General features: G+C 38.4%; 2 protein-coding genes across 7 annotated transcripts in view; both read left to right on the top strand.

Moving 5' to 3' along the window:
* Positions 1-6204: 6204 nt before the first annotated feature.
* On the top strand, positions 6205-7101 carry LOC148864235 (defensin Ec-AMP-D2-like). Its single transcript, XM_088980931.1, has 2 exons — positions 6205-6323; positions 6712-7101. Exons 1-2 carry the CDS (start codon positions 6260-6262, stop codon positions 6882-6884), a joined length of 237 nt encoding a protein of 78 aa, XP_088837057.1. The 5' UTR covers positions 6205-6259; the 3' UTR covers positions 6885-7101.
* A 9977-nt stretch (positions 7102-17078) lies between these two features.
* Positions 17079-23400, top strand: part of LOC148864234 (exocyst complex component SEC8-like) — a 208324-nt gene continuing 202002 nt past the window's right edge. For 2 of the 6 annotated variants that reach the window (XM_088980925.1, XM_088980929.1), the window contains exons 1-3: positions 17079-17194; positions 17291-17543; positions 18693-18905. In XM_088980925.1, coding sequence (XP_088837051.1) covers positions 17502-17543; positions 18693-18905 — 255 coding nt within the window. In that variant the 5' untranslated portion in view covers positions 17079-17194; positions 17291-17501. Of the gene's footprint in view, positions 17195-17290; positions 17544-18692; positions 18906-23400 lie in introns of those variants that run through there. The other 4 variants (XM_088980927.1, XM_088980926.1, XM_088980928.1 and 1 more) reach the window with 4 other exon arrangements.

Genomic DNA, 23400 nt, shown 5'->3' with positions numbered 1-23400 from the left:
GAGAGAAAATTGAGACAATGCCCCTTGGATGACAACAAAACTTTTTCTTGTTGCTTTTGATGGAAAATGGTTTGTATTAGTTCTCAAAAGTCACTGTGGCACTCATCAATTAATCAACAAGAACACACTTGATCATGTTTTAAGCTTGCAGAGTTGTCTATGTTTATGCTTTTGGTTGGGTTGTTTGCAGGCTAAAAAAATTTTGATTTCATCTACAATGGCTTCCGAGGTGCTGACTTGAGCATGGATGGTCTAGCACAGATAACACCAAGCAGCCTATTGATGTTAATCGACCACTCTACACAGCAATAAGGTCATGCCTTTCACCCCTATTCACTCTAGTTTAAGAACCAATTGGACGATGAAGTCTTCTCTTTCTCTATCAGTTTCATGTTTGGCATCATCCCTCAACGTGAGTACTCAAATATAGGTGGCAATGGAATGGCTTTCGTGATTGCACCATCAAGAGGCCTCCCGAGATCTCTACCAATCTAATCTCTAGGCCTCTTCAACAATTCCAACAATTAAAACTCATCCATCCATGTTGTTGTAGTTGAATTGGACACAATCGAGAATATTGAATTTGTTGATATAAACGATAACCATGTAGGTATTGATGTTAACAACTTAATGTATGTTGTTTCTGCACCGATGTCTTATTTTACTGATAAAAATGGTGGCACAAGAATCTAACCTCAAAAGTGGGACAATATGATGGTTTCAACACTCGAATTAATGTCACATTAGCTCTGATTATTGTGACAGTGGTGGTTCCAACAGTGAGGGTTGTAGCGGTAGTTCCGATGGTGGTATTGTATTGGTAGAGGACATTTGGGTTGAAGAAGAGAGAGAGAATGAAAAAATAGAAAGAAGGGGGTTAAACGGAGTGGTGAGGGAGGTTGCAAAGTTGTCTTCTATTATGGGTACAATTCGTGATGCATGTGTGAAGGGGCGATGAGGAGGGAGGAGAAGAGAAGAGAGAGGTATGACAAGGGTTACAATGGCTCAGTTGCAGAATTGTCTCCGATGACGGTGAATGAGTTTTGTAGTTTGATGTCAGTGAAGGTGAAGGAGTGGTGGGGAGGGAGGGGAAGAGAATAGTGGAAATGGTGGAGCGAAGGGAGATGTAGGCTTGTGTTAAACGAATTTGATAAAACTTGGTATCCATATTGCCGTTAGAACCTTAGCTCTGTTAATTTTAAAATTACATAGGAGAGTGTGATGTGTTTGAACAAAATTGACAGGGACAGAAAATTTTCTATCCCCACAAAATTAAGTATGGGAGTTATGAGCTCACATTGTCTATCCCTAAGGGATAGACAATTTTCTGTCCCCACCAATGAAATGTTGCCACACCACCTTTTATTTTTGAAACTCAAATTTCATGACGTCCAGAGTTAACGGCAGTCTGAATTCTAAAAAACACTAAATTTATTAACTCACTCAAGTGTCTTTCCTTTCATATCTCTCATAAACACTTCTTTTCTTCTTCCCTCCTCATCACCATTACAACCACTGCAGCCCCTCGGTCGTATCTCTTCCTCCTTTTGCTTTGCTTTAGACTTAAGATTATCAATAGAGCAACCCTACTTCAGAGTTCACATTTATGGTCAAGAGCCCTAAGCCTTGAACCATAATTTTGGTCCTTATCAATGATAATGAGATTTAATAAATAATAAACTCCAAATAACCACCACAAACATTGTTTTTTCTATATAAGATATGAATCAATTTTTAGTATTTATTGTGAATTCTCCTAGAGGGTCATTTTAATATTTAGGGAAAATTCCCTATCAGCACCTTGTACTTTGGCTCGAGTGATAATTTGGTACCTAAACTTTAAAATGTGGCAATCTAGTATCCAAACTTTTAAAATGTGACAGTCCAATACATGTTGTTAATCAGCCACTAAGTGACATTTGAAAAGTAAAAGATGCCCTTTGAATGCCATCTAATTCTCTTTATCAACATCCAAACATTGACAAAAAAATGAACAGTCCCAAATCCTAGCATCTTCTATTCAAAAATGTTGGTGATTGTTTAGAAGAATCTAGAATTTGGCATTGTTCATTTTATTGCTAATGTTTGGATGGTTGACAAAGAGAATTAGATGGCAGTCTTAGGGCATCTTTGAATTTTCAAATGTCATTTAATGGCTGATTAACAGTCTAGCTAATGACAGGTATTAGATTGTCACATTTTGAAAGTTTGGATACTGGGCTATCACATTTTGAAAGTTCGGATACTGAATTATCGCATTTTAAAGTCCGGAGACCAAATTATCATTCGAGCCAAAATACAAGGTACTGATTAGGAATTTTCACTAAACAGATGTCGCATGTCCACACGCATGAAAACATGCGAAAGGGTCGGTAGGTGCACAAATGTAATCCATCAATTCATAACTAAGAAAATGAAATCCAGAATAAGCTACAAGGACATCACCAACCCCACTAGGCGAGAGACCCTACAAAAAAGTAAGAATGAATTAGAGTTTCAATGAAGATCTTCGACAGACGATGGTGCTTGTTCCCTAAGTAATAGAAAGGGCAAAGGAATGAACTGGAGTTAGGGGTTGCAACAGGACACATGGATTTGAACTCCAAGGGTCCTCGAGCTTTGGTAGGAGAGAGTAACCTAGAAAAAAAAAAGATAGAACATGAAAGTTGGTTGCAATAGTTTCATGCCAGAAAAGTGGTATAGCTCCTAACTGGCCAACTGGTTGTTGTTGGATCTCAAAGAAAGAAAACCCTAATACTCGATGGAGAAGAAAGAAGAATGAGAGAGAGAGAGAGAGGAGGAGGAGGAGGTGGAGGAATGATCGATGAAAAGAGAGGAGGAAGAGAATTAGGAGACAACTAGTTGTAGACTTGTAGTGGTGGTGAGGAGGGTAAAAGAAAAGGGGAGCATGGTTTTTTAAACCGATTTGGAGACCAAATGGTCAGGGGTCTAGTTACCTGGTTGAATGGTTCAACCGTTTGAACCAAACGGTTGACCCATTTTGACAAAAAATAAAAAAGGGTCAAAACCATTTTAGTTAATGGTTCGAATGGTTAACCACTCGGGTCAACGGTTTACTGACCAAAATCAACGGTTTTTGAAGAAAATCTAGTTTTGGGGAAAACCAAAACCGGTCACCTGATCGGTTCCCGGTTTTTTCGGTCTAGTCCAGTTTTGAAAATCATGAAGAGGAGTTTGTGAGAGGTATGAAAGGGAAGAGAATTAGGCGGGTTAATAAAATTTAATATTTTTTCAAAGTCCAGACTACCGTTTAAGTCCAAACTCTGTTAAATTAGAGTTTCAAAAATAAGGCGACGTGGTAGCATTCCGTTGGTGGGGATAAAAAATTTTTTGTCCCCTGGGGACAGATGATGTGAGCTTGGGAGTTATTCTCGATGCATGGCTGAAAGCACTGAGATTGGTCTGTGTAAGAAGTAAATGTGGATTGGGAAATTGTCTAAAACCCACCATGAGTTTTCAGCATTTCTCTTAAATTCACTACAACTTTTCAAAATGTCTAAAACTCACATGTCACTACCTTGACATTAAGTAGACTAATGGATGTTAATATATTACCATTTTAACCTTCATAGGAAAATATAAAATAAATTAATGGGTGTTAATATATTACCATTTTAATATTTAGACATAAAAAAAGGAAAAAGTTCAAAAAAGATTTTCAAGTATAAAATACATAAAAACATAGAAATTACAAAAAATATAAAAAGTTATGGAAATTGGAAATATAAAATACACCAAAATTTATAGAAAACACGGAAATTGTAAATAAATAACAAAAATACAGGAAAATTTATAGATTGTAGACAATAGAAAAATGTAAAAAACAGAAATTATAAAAAACACTGGAAATTATAACAAAACACTAAAAATGCAAAAAAAAAAAAACAAGAAAACTGAAAACTGAAAAGGACCATTTTTCCTCTTACTCACCATTCAAGGGTAATTTGGTTATAAAAATGTTATTTATGCCAATATGGACACCTCTATAAGAAGCATTAGCATGGAAAATGAGTTTTGAAAAATAAAAACTTAATAATATGATAAATTTTAAATATTTTGAAAAGTTATGATAAAAATGTTAAAAACTCATGATAAGTTTTAAACAATTTCCCAGAGGTTATACATAAGCAATTAAGAGTGAACAAGTCAACTCAATACACATAAGACTTATACTAGACCATATATATAAGAATATTTTATTGTGATAACTATATAAAAATATACTTGCGTGTTCAATTGCCATTACAGATCTGGGCTCCTTTTCATAGTCGATGTCCTTTCATTAGTTTGCAAAAGTATATGTTGAACTAATGACTTACATTGATATCAGTACCTAACGCAGGGTTTCAAAAATTGAGCAGAACTAGAAAACCGAACTGATCGGTGATTTCGAGGTTAGTGATTCAAGTACTGTCCCGTTCGAACAAATCAGAGGTTAGTGTTTCAACTGTTGTTCGAATTTATCTTAGCCATTCAACCATTTGGATCAATCAGTGCTTTGCCGAACGAGTCTAAAACCAATTATGAAACTTTTAGGCAATCGATTATCAGGTCGAACGGTTGGACCACCCAGATAAGATGATATCATAATAATGATTAGCATTATACATGTTTCTGTATTTTGTTAGTTTGGATAGTTATCTCGTATAAGCTCTCCCAGTTACATTCTATCGTGTATTGGATATATTGTAAGAGAAAACAGTGTTTATTTTTTATTTAGAACTGGTGTTGCTATTTAGGTTGTGAAAATAACACTGTTTTATTTAATATTAATGTTGGTAATAACATTTTCAATATGCTTTATATTATTCAACATATAAGATGATATCATAATGATGCAACATTATTATATCGTTAATTGACAGTAATACATTATTTTTTTCAAAAAAAAACAATGAATTTATCACTACTCTAAACCATATTTTCCCGATTTTCAATACATAATATAAAATAATATTTTTTTCTGAAAAACAGTATCAGATAAAATGACATTTTTTTAAATACCGCTTTCTCTACTGTAGTGCCACCCACCTAAAAAATATTCTCGATATATGGCTAATATATGCTGTGAAACGGGTGTGAGAAACGCTTTATGAGAAACGGACTCGGGGGAGGAACCTCACACGCGCCTTACATGCACATCTCCTCATCAGCATGCATTGGGAACATCCTGCTTTGGAAACGGTACTTGTCAGGGGAAATATAGTGCACAGTTAGGATGTACCGTAGGACGCGTGTGAATCCGCGCTTTGTAAGAGCCAATAAGAATTCATCTGCAGGTCGGTGGCATCTTCTCATCCGCAAAACAGTCATCAAATTTTTGATAAGGACAAAACCGTCATTATGACGATGCTTTTGAGGTAATGGGTGATGGTTTAGCTGTTGCATTTTGTACGTTTTACCATTTTATACATTTTTTTTATGGATGCTTCACGAAGTTATCTAAGAGTCCGTTTGATTTACAGGAATAAGATTTGAAATTGAAATTGGAATGGATATTTCGAATTTTCGGCTTCAACCATTTGGTTTGATATAATTAAAATTCCATTGTGTTCCTGGTGTAATGATTTTAATTCTATTCCTATTCCTGTCTCAACCAAACTAATTATAAGAGAATACGTCATTCCGATTTTCCAATTCCGTCTGCAACCAAACGCACACTCATTTTATTGACATTTGTTCTTTTATGAGTTCTTCGGCGTGTTTGACGATCATTATTACATACCATACCACCGCCGTGTGTTGACCCACCACTAACCTATAAAGTGTAGTGCAGACATTTCCAGCTCCTTTGGTCACCGACGCTCGTGATCTTTTGAAAACTTTTTTTTCCTTTCTTTTTTTTACCCTTCTGAACAATGTAGCTCCAAGTAGTGGAACTCTCTACACATTTAAACTATTCAATCGTGGTCCAGAGGCACGTAACATGGTTTGTTCCCCTTTAAACACTGGTTCAATGTGAAAAGGAATTCAGTTCATATGCATTAGGACAAGGTGGGGTATATCATATGGGATTTCAATATATTCCAATCCGACAAATGAAAATCGCTATCTACTTTTATCCCAAATCCTTTATTCCATTGGTTGGTATGTGACGGCCATGTCTTCATGCATGAGATTTCTCTGGAAACTACTGTTTTATCCCAAATCCTTATATAAGCATTACTAGCTACAAGGTTACTTATCAGTTGCTGCTCCCTCTTCCACTGCTCTCCTGTCCTTCTGTGGTTCGGCTTCAATGGCGCGTAGCATGCGCTTATTTTCAATTCTCTTCGTCGTTCTGTTGCTGCTCACGGCTACTGGTTCTTCTCTACCCTATCTTTCTCTAGAATTTTCTTGCTCTTCTTCACGATAGCCATCTTTCATTAGTTTCTGATTCATGTCATGGGTGGTGGTGGTACTGGTAGTAATCCGGCACCATTAGTTTCTAAGCACTCATTTTATCCGATGCTAAGGAGCTCCTGAGCCTGATCATGGCTCAGACGCGATATAGAAAACCTGTCTTATGAGAGGACTTCAGATGGAAAGTTATTTGGGCAAAATAATCTTTCCATCTCAGGATGATCTCTGTAGAAGAAGAGGTGCCCAAATCAGTAGTTCTCCCTAGTGTGCTAGCTATGCTTTATGTCTTGAATTCAATTAACAAGCACTGACAAGTATTTGGTGTTCAATTGAACTTTGTAACTGCAGGGATGGGGCCGAAGGTGGCTGAGGCAAGGACCTGCGAGTCACAGAGCCATCGCTTTAAAGGGATATGCGTAAGGAAGAGCAACTGTGCTGCTGTTTGCCAAACGGAGGGATTCCACGGAGGGCACTGCCGAGGCTTCCGACGCCGATGTTTCTGCACTAAACATTGTGCATGAGATTTCTTCACAAACGTCAGTCGTCGATCGGCGACTAATTAGCATGTTTTACATCATCGATCTCTCCTTTCTGGTTCTAGTGTGTGCCTACAAATAAATTGGGGAGCGTCTCTATATGGAGTCCACTGTGTGTGTCTTCGTTTTCCAGTTTTCGGTTGTGTAATTTTAAGTTTTGTGTCTCAATCTCTGCAAAACCTGTTTTTCCTTCACTTGTCAACGATCTCTCTCTCTCTCTCTCTCTCTCGCTCTCTCTCGCTCTCTCTCTCTCATACACACATCCACAATCTTCCTTTTATATTTCCATAAATCAAGAGTTCAAGACCGGTGAACAGTACCGTTTCAGTAGGAATTGGAATTAAGGGTGGAAATGAAGGAAAGGAGGTAGTCCTGAAAAATTTTCCAAATAATTGGACTATTTGAGTTCAGTAGCGTAATTTGCGAACTTGCAGTATTTAAGCACTCAACTCTGTTGCGTGACAAAAATGGTCATTTATGACAATGACAAACAGCAGTAAAGGATGGATAGCTACAGATTGCAACATAATTCCCAAGTCTGGAAGAGACCTTTGTGATTTTCTTCCTGTTTCTGACTGTTGTCCATAATGGGGCAATTTTGGCTAGACAAACCTTTTCTCTTATTCAACAGTAAAGATGATGACGGTGAAGGCAATCTGATCATGTCACTATCCTTCAATTTATGTTTTTCAGAGATGAAGTTTAAAAGCTACAATGAATAAAACAAAGGAGTAACTTAATATTGAAAGAATGGTAGGGTCCACCGTATATGGACGCCAAAAGGGTTGAAAATGGGTGTACGAATTTCAAATTTTTTTTTTTATCTTTTTAGCAATCGTATTCTTTGATTTTTAGAATCAAAATTTAAGGATTTTATTTTAACTAAACTAAATCAGATTTGAACCAAAAGGGAAGGGAGGGATTATATTTGATTCAGAAAAACAATATCTTCTAATATTGGTGTTCATGTCCAAAGAAGATTCTAAGATTAGTTCCCACTGAAGATGACACAGTGATGATGGAGCTGAATCAGCAGTGTTCGTCTCACGAATCAGGTTCTTCTGAAGAACTTGATGGAAGGTTGAGAGTACCACACGAACAATCAAGAATCTTTCTTGGTCTTCTCTAACTGAGAACTCGAACTGGTAGAAAAGATGGTGGTGGTTGCTGGAGGTGAATGCCGAAGGAGAAGGTGGCGAACAACTATTTTCTTCTCTAGGGTTATCTGAGATCCTGTATCAAGAATGCAGAGTGTGTTCTGCTAAAACACTTAGGGTTCGAATTCAAGTAATTCAAAATTAGGGTTTTCTCCTCTTTCTTGGTGATTAAGAAACCTCCTAATCATATTAGAAGTTGCCTTTATCCAAATTTGTATTTGGATTAGGACTCCTCTTACTCCTATCTGCCGATTAGATCAATTTTTGGGTTTAACCTAATCTCAGATCCGCCCCTTTAAGTGATTGATCAAATAAGCCTAGGTCGAAATGGGTTTTAGGCCCAATATGTATTAAATGCTCAGTAGTCTTCCAAACTGCTGCCTAGTTGGGCTTCTTTGTATGACGTGGGACCCAAGCATTGATCTACATATCAGCCACATGGGTTCGGCCCAACCTCTATTACAAGCCGAATTCACTGGAAAGCCCAGTGAACCCCTTGAGCCCATCACATGGACCTTATGGGCCCAACACTTACACTAAGTGGTCTCTGGGCCAAGCCATCTTATAAAAACCCAGGGACTATGGGCAGATGCAAGATTAGCCCATCAGGTATTATCCTAAATGGCCTTACACAACCTCTCAGCCCATAATGATCAAGCACTGCCCGACAAGAGAGGACCTCTCCCTCAGCTGCAAGGAATTAAAATCATTTGCAAACATTTTGAAACCATATATATCTATATATCATATATATATAAATTTTGCAAAACAAAATTCCAATGATTGAAATCAACTGCTGGCAGTTTGGTTTCCATTAGAGAGAGTACATCCCCGATCATTATATTTGTCCGACAAAGGGGCTAATCCCATCACTATGGTAACCCACTCAGATGAATTCTCAGACTGCCCTAATCCAACACCCAGTGCAGTACCATAATCGGGTCTAGGGGTCAGGTGTAAATTTTTAGTTTTGCTCATCAATCTCCAAGGTCTAGGGCAATACTAGAAATCTGATCCGGTTCAAGGGTTCAAGTAATCCTACCCTACGTGTGCCTTGGGTCTCACTCTAGCGGCTGAGACAAGCCACCCCAACATTTGGCAGCACACCAGCGTCAGCCTTGGCAGGATAAATCTCCACAGACTTATCCAACTGTTGTGAACATTTAAAACTAACACAAGTCTCATTAAGTGTCCAGTTTTAGGGTTTTACACAGAAGCATACCACACAATATGAATCAAACATGTACTTTATTTATTTACAATAAATATCAAAAGTACATCAAAACTAATTGGAGCTAAGGGCATACAAAACTGTCCAACAAATATATGGATAGTATTAGATAATGATCCGGCTTATGTATCTATCCAATGCATGTTTATCCTCATTTACTCAACGTTAAAGTGTTCTGATAGAATTTAATCACTTGGACCTATATATGTAACTCAATCACTTTAATAAAATGATCCATCATCTTTTCTCTTACGTTATCTTTTATGGTATTAGAGCTCTAGGTCACCATGGTCAATAACACCAGCTCTACTTCGATCTCTTCTGCTTTAACCCTTCAAACCCAAACTAGACAACTCCAGATTGGAAGCATGCTCATCACAAACCTTGGTCAGCTTGTCACTGTAAAGCTGACCAAGGTTGTTCATCACAAACCTACTATACCAAGTGCCCATGTTGCCCAACGTGGACATCAACAAGGAGGGTATAGATTCAATCATAACAAGAACAAAGGTCAAGATAATCGATTCAGACAAAACCAACAGACCACTGGTGAAAATAAAAATGATGAGTATTGATCTTGGACCTTGTCAGATCTAATAAAAAAAAAAAAAAAAAAAAAAAAAAAAAAAAAAAAAAAAAAAAAAAAACATATTGCAAAGAACTATTATTTCAGGTATCACAAAGATGGCGATTCAGACCAGGCAGCAAACTCAACAACAAACTCAATCAATTTTGCTTCCACAGATAATGATAGGAGTTGGTATCCAGATTACGGAGCTACAAATCATCTAACTTTATAGCTCGGTAACTTGAAACTTCACTCCACTTATAGTGGGGCAGATCAGATTCGAACTGCAAATGAAGCATGTTTGAAAATTAAGAATGTTGGTTCTTCTTGTATATAGTCTTCTTCACGACCTCTCATTCTTAGAAATGTATTGCATGTTCTAGAAATTACCAAAAATCTATCATCAGTTGCTCAGTTTTTCTGCAGACAATGATGTGTTTTTTGAGTTTCATCATCGTTTCTTTGTTATGAAGGGTTGACAAACAAAGAAGATTCTATTGGAAGGGTCGATTAGCAATGGTCTCTATAAACTGCCGAATGAACAAAAATCCCAAAGTACAAAAAATCTTGCTCTTGTTGGAGAAAGAACTCCAATGGATCTTTGGCATCGGCGTTTTGGACATCCAGCACCCAACATTGTTAAACAAGTAGTATTCAAGAATAAATTGCTGGTTAGCTCTGATAAATCATTAAGCTTTTGTTCTTCCTGTCCCATGGGTAAGAGTCACAAGTTACCATTTTCAGCTAGTTCACCTACTGTTACTGCACCATTATAGTTGATATTTGCAGACATTTGGGGACCTTCCTTTTCATGGTGGTTTTAAATATTATATAAGTTTTGTTGATGTTTTTAGTAAATACTTGTGGATTTTTCCTCTCAAACTAAAGTCTGAAACCCTAAATGCTTTTATCAAGTTCAAGACCAATGTTGGAAATATACTCGACTGTTCTATTAAGGCCCTACAAACTGATGGTCGGAAGGAGTTCTCTTCTTTTCATCCCATTCTTGAGCAGTGTGGTATATCACATAGGCTAAGTTGCCTTCACACCTTTGAACAAAATGGTTGTGTTGAAAGAAGACATAGGCATATAACTAAGAGTGGTTTAACTTTGCTAGCACAAGCTCCTATACCCATGAGTTTCTGGTTAGAATCTTTCTATATTGCTACTTATTTATACAATAGAATGCCTAGTAAAATCATTGGATATGTCTCACCATGGGAGAAACTTTTTCACACCAAACCAAATTATTCATTTCTTAAGGTTTTTGGCTATGAATGTTTTCCTTACTTGAGACCTTACAATCTGCATAAGATGGATTTCAGATCCACTCCCTGCATTTTCATGGGCTACAACCCAGAAAATCATGGCTATAGATGTCTTCATCTTGCAACTGGACAATGGTACATATCTCACCATGTATTATTTAATGAAACACACTTTCCTTTCAAGGACCTGCCCTCTTCCATCACACTAGTACAATAATCATCTCAACCGGCTCCGCTACCCATCACCTCAATTATTTTACCCAAACCCGGTTTCACCATTAATACAACATAGCTATCTTCGATAGCTCTCCCACTTTGATGAATAATGAAACCCCTCCTTCCCCTTCCCTTCCTTCATCTCCTACTGTTGACCATGCTCCATCATCTTCTCCATCTCCCTTACCCTCATTACCTATATCAGCACCACCTAAGACCTCTATCATTCATCAACCTCCACCACCCTCCAACACACACCCCATGACCATTCGAGCTAAGAGTGGTGTTTTCAAACCCAAAACCTTCATTGCAACTAAGTACCCTCCTCTCTCACTTGAATCTAAACCTTCCTCTATAACCCAGGCCCTTTCTATTCCTCATTGGCGCTCTGCCATGCAAGATGAATTCGATGACCTCAAACGCAATCAAACCTAGGAGCTTGTACTTGAACCCAAGGGCCATAACATTATCACCTGCAAATGGGCATTTCGTATTAAACGGGGTCCTGATGGGCGTGTGTCTCGTTACAAGGCTCGTCTTGTTGCACATGGTTTCTCTCAACAGCCAGGTGTGGACTTTCACGATACATTCAGTCTAGTGATTAAGCCAACAATTGTTCGACTTCTACTCTCTCTTGTTGTTTCCAAGGGTTGGCATGTTCATCAAGTTGATGTGCAAAATGCATTTCTACATGGGGATCTCATAGAAACTATATATATGTATCAACCACCGGGCTTCAAGGATCCCCGACTTCTAAATCACTTGAAATGCTCCTTGAATGGCCTACGCCAAGCACCTCGTGCATGGTACAATAAGTTTGGTAATTTATTAATTGGTCTTGACTTCAAACTTTCACAAGCTAATCACTCACTCTTTTATAAGCATTGCACTACTGGCTCTTTGTTTATCTTGGTATATGTTGATGACATTATCATCACTAGATCATGCCCTAAGTTAATTTCTTTCACTATAGCTCTTCTGAGCTCCAAGTTTGCTTTGAAAGACCTTGATCCACTTCATTATATTCTGGGAATTGAGGTCACTCGGCTACACAGCGATATGTTTCTATCTCAACATAAATATGTTTATGAGTTGCTTACTAAAGTGGGTATGCTTGATGCCAAACCAGCCAAGACACCTCTCTCCCTTCAGGTTCTACTCTTTGTGCTACTAGTGATCCCTTTGTCGATGCTCAACTTTACAGACAAACAATTGGGGCTCTACAGTATCTATCTTTCACTCGTCCTGATGTGGCATTTGCAATCAGCAAGGTTTGCCGGTATATGCATGCCCTCACCACTCTCCATTGGGTTGCTGTCAAGCATATCTTGCGCTATCTTAAGGGTACTATGCATTATGGCCTATGTCTCACTCCTTCTACTTATCTACTCTCCACCCTTTCTGATGTTGACTAGGCAGGAAACCTCGATGATCGAAAATCCCAAAGTGGTTTCTATGTTTTTCTTGGGAACAATCTAGTGTCTTCGTGCTCGAAGAAGCAACAAATAGTTGCTCGTTCAAGCACGGAATCTAAATACAGGTCTCTTACAGTTATTGCCTCTGAAACCTTGTGGATTCGCTCTCTAATGCTTAAACTAGGCCTTCCATTGCACTCTCCCCCTACCTTGTTCTATGACAATCTCAGTGCCACCTTCCTTGCTACCAATCCAATGCTCCATTCTTGCTCAAAGCACATTAAAATCTACATTCACTTTGTACTGGACCATGTCAACAAACATCATTTGAGAGTTTAGTTTGTTGCCTCTGTTGATCAACTAGCAAATGGCCTTACTAAGGCATTGAGTCATCCTTGCTTTGCAGTATTATGTTCTAGTGGTCAATCCACGTATCACTTGAGGGGGGATATTAGATAGCATACCATCCAGCTTATGTATCTATTCAGTGCATGATAACATCCAACTCTTGCTTATCCTCGTCTACTCAACATTGAAGTGTTTTGATAGAACTCAATCACTTGTACCTATATATGTAACTCAATCACTTTAATAAAATTATCCATCATCTTTTCTCTTACATTATCTTTTAGATAGCTTAAGTGCTAAAATTTATCTCATGCGCACCCCTATTTTCATTTTTCTTCAATTGTAGTGGGCCTAAACTACCTGCCCCTTTCTTCCTTCTCTCCTCTGTTTGTAGTTGGAACTTCTTTTCTGTGTCTATCTATCTACAACAGATGCAAATTCAATGAACCCTTAGTTCCACTCTGTGTTATTAGTGAACATTTGCAGAGATGGAAGGAATAGACATTTGCTAATTCGAAAAAAAACATATTTATTAAAATCATATTCCAAATCAATTAAATTGATTTGACAAAGGGTTTTGAGTTCCAAATCAATTTAACAAAGGACTTCTTGGCAGAGTGGAACTAAGGGTTATTAAAACCTCTAAGTTCCAAAGTCCATATAGCAAAAAGTCCTACTTAACCCTTTCTTACGATTTAGAGAAGTCCATTTTCAACATGAAACTCGCTTCTTTACCTATCAACTTCCTCATGGCATGAATGATTCAATGGAATGATTCTATTATCATGTATTTGCCTACCTTGTGAAATGGCATTTTGGAAAGGAGTTATTAATGGATCAATCACCTTTCTAAGTCTTAGAGTAATAATTTTTGTAATTACCTTGTAAGGGGCATTTGTCAATTCAACTTGGGCATAGGCCACCAGGGCTCTCAACTCCTTTCGTAGGGATTAGAACTAGTGTGGTGTCGTTAACCTCCTCCACCAAATTTGGTGAATTGAAGACATATTGACAAACTTCATTAGGTCAGGGCTTGTTCCCAACTATTTCTAGTCGGCCTCCTCAACTATTGCTCGGTCCATGATGTAGACATCATTCTATCGATGTTTACTTATTTTTTGCACCTAAAGAAACACCAGCAGGGTTACTACTATTTCTCGGCTTGACATCACAACAAAGTGCTCGTCGGGGCTCCCTCCTCAGTGAAGCACTGGAAGGATAGATTTTTCTTCATGCCCTGCCTCGGTGGTTTGCCATTCCCCGCTGAGCTATGTGTCCTGAGGACCAAGGTGAAGGCACCAACCGAGGCCAAGCTATTTAGGGAGGAGTCAACGGCCATAAGGTGGGTAGAGAGGATTGACGTGCAGGAGTACATGTCATTCTCGATGTTGATCTGTGTTGGGCTTATGAGTAGCACCATCGAGCACTACCAGTCTAGTTCGTGGGTTGTGCGATCTTTATTTTCTTTATTTTGATCTTGTCTTCACTTTGTGTTGACTTTGTGGCGAACTATGCAGGAATGGACATGGCTAGTGCTGAGGAGATGACTCGGTGTATGAGGGATGCGATAGAGAGGGGAGTGCAAGCTGCTAAGGCTCCGAGTGCACAGCCCAAGGTTGCGGAGTAGCAGGGGCGCTTGGTGGAGCGCATGCCTCGGCTGGGGAAGAGGCTGAAGCTCCTAGAGAAAGTTGTCATCATCGACTTTGAAGAGGCCGCGACTTAGTTCGATCATTCGTTGCTGCCAAGGGGGGACATTCTAGAGTATGAGACAGTAGAGAGTACGGATGGGGTGTATATGTCACGGTGGTTTGTTTGGTCAAAGGACACCCTTGAGACAGGAGGCCAGCAGTCATACCAGCGGCTTCTTGGAGAGCACGACCATGCACCAGGTCGTGGCAGTGAGTTCTGCTTCTTTTGTTGTAGTTTATTGCTTTTCTCTTCTTGTACTGATAACTTGATGATTTGTAGTCTGTCTGCTCGGTCATCGGTCTCGTTGACCGCCTCCGTGCACTATGACGCCTTTATGAGTTGCAGGAGGTCGAGTATGAGCAACTGTATGTGGAGCTGGCCAGGTTGAAGCGTGGTGTCAAGGAGAGGGACGACATCGTTCGCAAGCTGAAAGGCCACATCCACGACCTGAAGGAGATGTGGGATGTGCTAAGGAAGGAGCTGCGGGATGTCGGGGCGAAGATTGTCCAAGTACAAGGCTTCGGAGGCCCACTAGAATGACCTAGATTACTTTGCCACAGAATGTTGGTAGGAGTGGTTCACTCTTTACCAGCAAAGGGTCGTGCGTCACTTCTTGGAGGTGGCTGAGGTTGTTCAGGGGTTTGGTTTGTTCGATGCCTCTATGCCTGAAGAGGATGACACTATTGCTGATGTCCAAGAACAAGCCAAGGAGCCCCCAGTTAATGAGTGAAGTGCTCCCCTTGTATGCAGCTCGGTATGTTGAGCTTTGATCCATGTGATTAATCTTTTCAATTAGTGATAACTTAAACTTTTTGCCAAGCATTCTTTTTTGTGTCCTTCATTTTCTTTGTGCCTTGTAAATGAGTTGATTGTGGGTCTTGGTCTTGTGTTGGATGAGGTGTCTAGTAGTCGAGGTCGTGGGTTTCATGGCCTTGGTTTTGTGCTGGCCAAGGTGCTTCTGAGCTCTTGATATCTTTGGGAAGTTCGGTGGCGCCTAATCTCAGGGAGCCTTATGCTCTGATTGGGCTAGCTTTGTTTCTCAGATGGCTCTGCTCTGACGGTTTGTTAATTGGGTGTGTAGAGTTCGATGGCTGTGCTCTTGCCCTTTGGGATGTGGTCATGTGGGACGATCCAAATACTTCGAGCCTTTCCTCCTTTGAATTTGAATCACTCTTTGCCTTGTTTGCCGACGTCCTTTGTAAAGATTTTTTCCTTCATATACAAGGTTTCAAATTTCAACACGATACGACTTATACAAGGCGTATCTTTTAAAATATAATATAAGATATGGTGGAAAATCGGTTGTGTCATCTTTTTTTCTATTGTATTGGATCGCATTAGACTACATCAGAGGTGTATAGGCATATCGTTTGATACGCTAAGAATAAGATACAGGCAAAAAATGAAAAAAAAAAAAATAAAAGGGGAAAGAAAACTTTATTTTCCTTGAAATAAACCTTATTTCACTCCAAAATGACTTTAAAACTCCAAACCTCATTAATAGAGTATGCAAAAAAATAAAAATAAAAATAAATGCAACAAACACATGTGAATCATTATGTTTTTGAAGTTTTGAAAAATCCCAAAAAAATGGATTTTTTTTTCAATTTTCGTAATATCTTGTAATTCTTTTTTGCTTGAATGCTTGTAAAATGGTGCTAAATTAATATAGATGGGCTATTTACGTTACGTGGAGCCTTCATATATGCTATTAGTTTTTAAAACCACATGGTATATACAAGTAAATTACCCAAACCTCAACGTGTATAAATAATTATCCAAGAGAAAGGAAAATGTGTTAAAAGCCAAAGATATATTTTTTTTCTTATTTGCCATACACAATGGCTATTGCTGGTTATGTGAATAAAGAAACCAAACCATAACCAATGGGCTGTTGAAGTAGGCCCAAAGAAGGTTAGTCGGATCGCTAGTATAATGTTTACAATTTGCCCGTTGCTTTGGCTTTATCATAAAGCAAATTTTAACTTCGTATTTGCCTTTTGTGTTTCAGAACAAAAATAAATTTCACATAATTTTCTGATGATGCATTGGCATTTATGCCGAAACCCCGAAGAATCAATGCATTGCAGCAGCGTTTCATACGTAAAATGGTTTTTGACTGTTTCAGCTTTGAGCTTTCTAGTCTTCTATATATATTTATGAAGCTTTTGTTTCTTTCTCTCTACTGGTTACCGGTTAATCAGTAGTCAGATGCGGGGCAGCCACGTGTCAACCAATGAGGTGGAAGCGTGGTGTGGTGGTAGGACCCTTATGTCCGGAGAAGGGAAACTTTTTAATTTCGTTTCGATCACTGGCCCACCAGATCAACGGAAAGGGTTCAACAGCGACTTACAGTTACGATCAAGGAGGAGCTGTAGAGCGAACGTATCGGATGAACTGACGGTAGGAAGATAGCACTGTGTATTTGGTGTTACTGTATATTGGATCTAAGGTATTTTGTCGCCATTGCCGAAGTTTTAATGTTTTTTTATTGTTCAGGTTTGCCAGTGGGATTAACGAATTCTCCACTTGCTTCAACGTAACTTCAGTATTCCCTGCACAGTGATTGAAGTTTCTGAGAATTGACTTGGGCTTGGATGCAAAACAAGATTGATTTGCATCTCCCGAATTTTGGGACTGATTTATTGTAATTGTTATTCATTCTCTTTTGGTTTAGCTTATATAAATCACATTGAATTAACTGCTCAAGATGGGAATTTTTGATGGACTGCCTACTCCGCCCGAGAAAGCTGTAAGTATTCTTTTATGCTCCTAATTATATAAGCAAGCAACTTTTTATAATTTTGATTGATAGTTGTATTGTGAACATTTCTGTTGATATGATTATTACGTTTGGTTTCATTGTTAACTGCAATTATTTGGGATGAGAAAGTCCACTTTAGAGCATGTTTGAGTTCTTAAGTTATACTCTATGGACATTTGAATAATCTTCTCTTATTTAGTATGAGAAGCAATACTCCCAATTGAGTTGGGCTCCTTCAGTAGTCCTTCACAAAAGCTAAAACACAATTTTAATAAAGGCCCGTTTGGGAGGGCTTCAATGTTGATTGAGCTGTGTGACTGAGTCCTTTGAGGAAGCTACCAAAACTAGCTTCACTGGAAAGTCAATTTCTGAGCTCAGTGTAGTGTTTTGGGGCTTTCCGGGTTTTTCACCAAACATAGCTTCATGGCTTTCTGTATGGAGCCTACCTTGCAATGCCAGAAGCTGCTATGTGAAATCCCTTCCAAATAGGCACAAAGGGTAAATTACAGATAGACACCCTGTACTTGGGAGCTGGTAACACTTATTCCTCTGAACTTTGTTTTGTGACAACCCCTCCCCCCCTGAACTTTTCAGCACTTTACCCCTGATCTGCTAACATGCTTGACAGTGAAAGTAAAATTGCTAAATTGCCCATTTGAAATTTTATGGACTTACAGAAGCCAATATCAAAATGATGAAAATAACTATTCTAAAGTACACTTCATTTTCAAGATGTTGACGAGCTGGTCATTCTCAAGGTGTCCTCAAGATGAATTTTGTTGAAAGAAGTTGATAGAAACATGTAAGTGTTAGAAACTAAATAAAACTAAGTTAAAATGGCAAGATGGTCTCATAAAATCATATAAGGGTAGTTTGGGGTTTAAAATGTTTAAAGGAATATTCCACGAAGTTAATTGATGGAATGCTAATGGTGGGAGCGAAGTGCTGGAACCCAGAAGTTCACAGGGGTCATTGTTGCGAAACAAAGTTCATGGGGCTAAGTGTCACTACAGGGTGGCTATCTATAGTTTACCCTATTAAAGGTTATTGATTCAAATCACTTAACAGTTCCTTTTTAATTTATATATGTCCCATTGGTGAGTTATATCTATTGTTTTATTGCTTTTTGAATTTCAGTATTTAAAGGACGACCTCTTAAGAATTGATGAAAGCTGGGCAACTGCACGTTTTGATTCTTTACCTCATGTTGTCCATATTTTAACATCAAGGGATCGTGAGGGCGAAGTCCGGTACTTGAAGGAACAGAATGATATCATTGAGGAAGTAGTTGACGAAGTTGTGCATGCTTACCACAGTGGATTTAATCAAGCAATCCAAAACTACTCTCAAGTTCGTAATAGTTTTTTCCTTTAATCTATTTATTTATTTATTTTTATAAGTTCCTTTCTTAAATTATTTTAAAATTTCCATCTCTTATAGATTCTTCTCCATTTTATTCCATTTTTATAATTGATGCTATTTATAATAAGGAAAAAAAAGGTTTTGAACTCTTTTTCATGGCTATGATAAAGTGATTGTACTGGTTGTACAACAAGAGAACAAATGGCATGGCATACAAGATGGAAATATAATATGGCACTTGATCCTTTATTCTTACAGTTAATGTCAAGTAAGGAGAGATGATGAACTACCTTTTTATCCTCCATAATTACATGTTTCAATGATCTGAAGTACTTCTCTTGCATCTTGATTTTCAATTCTCAGCCCTTAATTATGTGTAACACGTCCTTTGGAGTTTGTGATCAAGCTTTTGGACTGTCAGTATTGGGTAAATAATAAGTAATTGTATTTTTTGTGCAGTCTTATGGTGCATTTCAGAGAAATAGTATAGAACAATCTTTGAGAATAAGAAAAGACCCTAGCAGTCAACTATTGATTCAGTAATAACCAAGTAATTGACTGGATTCAGTGAAAACAGATATTCAGAGGATTACAACTGATTCAGTCACCAGGTTGAGTGTTTCAGTGTTGCTAGTTGTCAAATAGTGTTGGAAGTCATTTAATAGGCTCTCTTAGTAATAATGCCATTAAATTTAACCTTGTTGGATGTTTTCTAGACAATGTAGGCCCATAAAGATACCGGTGATACATTTAGAGATGGTTTTTGGTGATTGCCCTTTTATATTTAAGTCTGGGAGGATAAGGGGATTCTGTTAAAATTAAAATTTTCTCATGGATGAGGGAAGGGGAGCCATGTTATTATTATTATTTGATTGGAAACGGTAGCTTCATTAATAAAATATTAAAATACAATTGTCAACCCCTAAAAATAGGGTGCTGAGCCCCAAGTAATCTTTATTACAATACTGCCCAAACAAACTCCCCCTCATGGTCCCTTTTTTAGCTATCGTATCTGCTAAACCATTGGCTGATCTTCTTATCCATTTGAAGCAAGCACCAATATCCCTTGTTATATTGAGGATTTCCGTATGGGTTGTCTATAAACCCAGGCTCCCAACTTTGCAACACATCCAGAGTACTGATTTTTTGGAGAACAACTTCCCAACAAAAGCCCGGATTTTTGGAGCTACAGGGTGACACCAAGCCTCCTTTAAAGGGAAAATTCCTTGCAAGGTTAGCTGACTGAAGGAGGACATCAAAGAAAGAGGAACAAATGAAAACACCAGATGGGGAAGGTTTCTTCTAAATTATATTGTCCAAACAAGATTGGTCTAGATAGGTCGACCCTAAAAGAGTAACTAGTTCATCCACCATTGCCACTTCTAAATTATATTGTCCAAACGTGATTGATCCATATAGGTCGACCCTAAAAGAGTAACTAGTTCATCCACCATTGCCATTTCCGACTCCCTTAGACCTCTCCTCAATCCCAATTCTCATGAATTATCAGTAAAAACTGAAGAAATCACTCTTCCTTTATTGACAGTGAATAAATAGTAGGGAGCTTATCACTAAGGTGAATCTCTCCAAACCTTCCTAAAACAACACTTTGTTTCCTGCATTGGCATCAAACTTGAATTAAGGAAGGATGGAAGGTAATATACCATGAACAACTTTCCAGGGGGAACATCGAGAAGCCCTAGGGTCAACTCCCATATCCCAACCATTGCCTGCCAATCCATGTATGCTAACAATCACACTATGCCATAGTCTATCATGTTCCAATGGTAATCTCCATAACCATTTCCCCAACCATGTTTTGTTTCTTAGTCTAAGTTTCCCATTCCTTGGCCTCCTTCATCTCTACTTCTAGAAACCACCTCCCACTTTACTAGGTGATCCTTCTTGGTGTCTCTTAGTTCCCAAAGGAATTATTTCATAATCTTCTCTAGCTGATTTGCCACTTTCACTGGTTTCCTAAAGGTAGATAGGAAATACATGGGTAAGTTAGCAAAGTTGACTTAATTAGAGTTATCCTACCTCTCAGGGAAATGTAGTTTCTCTTTCAATTTGCAAGTCACTTTGTAAATCTCTCAATCATTGGATACCAAAATCTATCTATATTTAGATTTCCTCTCAGCGATAGTCCCAAATATTGTAATGGCTATTCCCCTACTTCACACTCCAAAAGTCTAGCTGGCAGATCCACTTCTTCACTCCCTAAATTTACTCCTTCCATAAGGTTGGAGATCCTCTCAAAATTATGTACTATCCTTTTTAGGTTCCTAAGTTCTGCTTTCGCCTCACAAAACATAATAATATCATCCGCAAACTGTAGATGTATAACCACCATTTTCTCTCTTCCAACTCTCCAGCCTCTGAGCATATTATTAGATTTTACCCTTATGATATCATTTCACTCAAAACATCGGCTACCAAGGTAAAAAGGAAGGAGACAAAGGATCTCCTTCTCTAAGGCCCCTTTTAGCAGGAAAGAAATCTCTTTCTACTCCATTTACCAAGATTGAGAAGTGACACGAAGAAATGTACCCCTTCACCCATATACACCATCTTGCTCCAAAACCACTATGCTTGAGAATATCCATCAAAAAATCCCAGTCTACCATGTCATATTCCTTTTCTAAATCCAACTTACAGACCAGCCCCTTTTGCTTCTCCCTTCTTCTAAACTCTACAAATTCATTAACAATGAGAAATTGATCCATTATTTGTCCACCAAAAACAAAGGCCTCTTCATTTGGAGATATCATAAAAGGGAGGGCATTTTTTATTCTTAGGGCCAACGCCTTTGAAATGATTTTGTACATGCTTCCTACCAGACTTATAGGCCTAAAGTCCTTTGGCTGAATTGCATCCACCTTCTTTGGTATCAAATAATGAAAGTTGCAGTCAGTGAGATATAATCTAGATAATAATGGGTTGGGTTAGCATTCAGTGATATAGAGATGAGTATTTTTTATTTCTAGAGTGAACTGTTGTTCTAATAGATTCCTATTTCAACCGACTAAATTTAATGAAGTTGGGAGGGGAAGTTTTGAGAAGCAAGCTTTACTTGGATAGCTTTTTTCTAAATAGGCTTTCCTTTAAAGTATAATTTTGTATAGGTGGCTGTGGATATTGTTTTGCTATGTATACATTTGGAATTTGGTTTTTTAATAATTGTAAGTTAACAGACTTGAATGTGGCTGGATCTGATCTGAATCCAACTCAATTACTGGTCAAAAAGATCCATTGGTTGTTAGTGGCGTTGGCTTTGTAGCCAACGATAGAGTTAGAGAAGAGGGGATACAAGAGTTGCAAGTGGCAAGGGGAATGTGGTGGTGATCAAGAATACAAAGTCCATAGTGGTTGTCCTCACTAGTGATGCTTATAGTATCAATGATTGAGTTAGGATTTCAAAATGTGCCTTAAATCATTTTAAATCCAATGGAAGTCAAGGGAATAGTCTTGAGGCAGGATTGTTGGTTTACTTGGCTGGTTTTGGGATTGCAGGGGTGGGATTGTGCTGTTTCTGTTTAGACTTTGGAGAGGCTTGATAACATGCTGATATTAGTGCCTAGGCTGGATAGGGAAGTCCATTTGTGTTGTTCTTAAAATTGATATAGGACAGGATGAAGATGACCATAGGTTCATGAAGAATAGAGGCAATGGATCCTTCACATTAATATGAGGAAGTTGGGATCGATAAAAGAAATTTTGAGGCACAAGGGTATTAAGGTTTATGAACATTTTAAAAGAAGAAAATTGACCTTTTCTTTGCTTGCAGCTTCGATGGGAGTGGTAAATACCTCGAACTAGTTTGAAGATAACATGAAGTTGAATGGTGAGAGGTGTTTTGTAAATGTATTTCCTAACTAGGTAAACTAAAAAATGGATAGTCTGGACTTTGGAGAAGTATAGGACTCACCCTATGTCGAAGGAGTTAGAAGGGGTTGAAGATCAACTTGTTGAGGAAGGCAAGAGTTGGAAAAAATAGGGGGAGGGTGGAAGTGGAACTTCTGAGGATGTGGCTCCAAACATTAGGTATGTATCAATGTGGCTATTAGATTTAATTGCTGACTACAAGGCCAAAATGGTCAAGCTTCTCAGTTTAAGCTTAATGGGAAGTGAAGACAAGGTAGAGGAAATATTTAGAAGACTAGAAGATTGGGGGGGAGGAGGCAGTTCAATGGGAGAAACAAGAGTGGAGGGGGCTTTGCTTAAGGAATAAATATGTAGAAGTTAGCATTGTTGGGCAGCTAATAGAGATGAAAAGGCTAGGGGTAAGAAGAAAGGCAGTTGATTCATTAGTTAGGATTCTTTAGCATCTAAGGCGACGAGAGGATCTTTCAACTGCATCATAGGGAGGGTATAGACAGAAGGCAACTGATCTAACCAATGTTTTCAACTCATCACCCAACTAGGAATCTAGGTCCATTTACCCCTAAACTGCTTCTCTAGAAAATTTGTTGTTCGAGTCAAC

Source organism: Nelumbo lutea, chromosome 3 (genome assembly GCF_056320005.1).
Source record: "Nelumbo lutea isolate HS-2025 chromosome 3, American lotus-T2T, whole genome shotgun sequence".
Lineage (NCBI taxonomy): Eukaryota > Viridiplantae > Streptophyta > Magnoliopsida > Proteales > Nelumbonaceae > Nelumbo > Nelumbo lutea.
This window is presented reverse-complemented; position numbering and strand designations above follow the sequence as displayed.

What these genes read in the sequence shown, in the direction of transcription:
- LOC148864235 (XM_088980931.1), top strand. Translation starts at nt 6,260, where the DNA reads ATGGCGCGTAGCATGCGCTTATTTTCAATTCTCTTCGTCGTTCTGTTG. An exon ending in GTTGCTGCTCACGGCTACTG is followed by an intron (nt 6,324 to 6,711) that starts GTTCTTCTCTAC and finishes TTGTAACTGCAG; the next exon opens with GGATGGGGCCGAAGGTGGCT.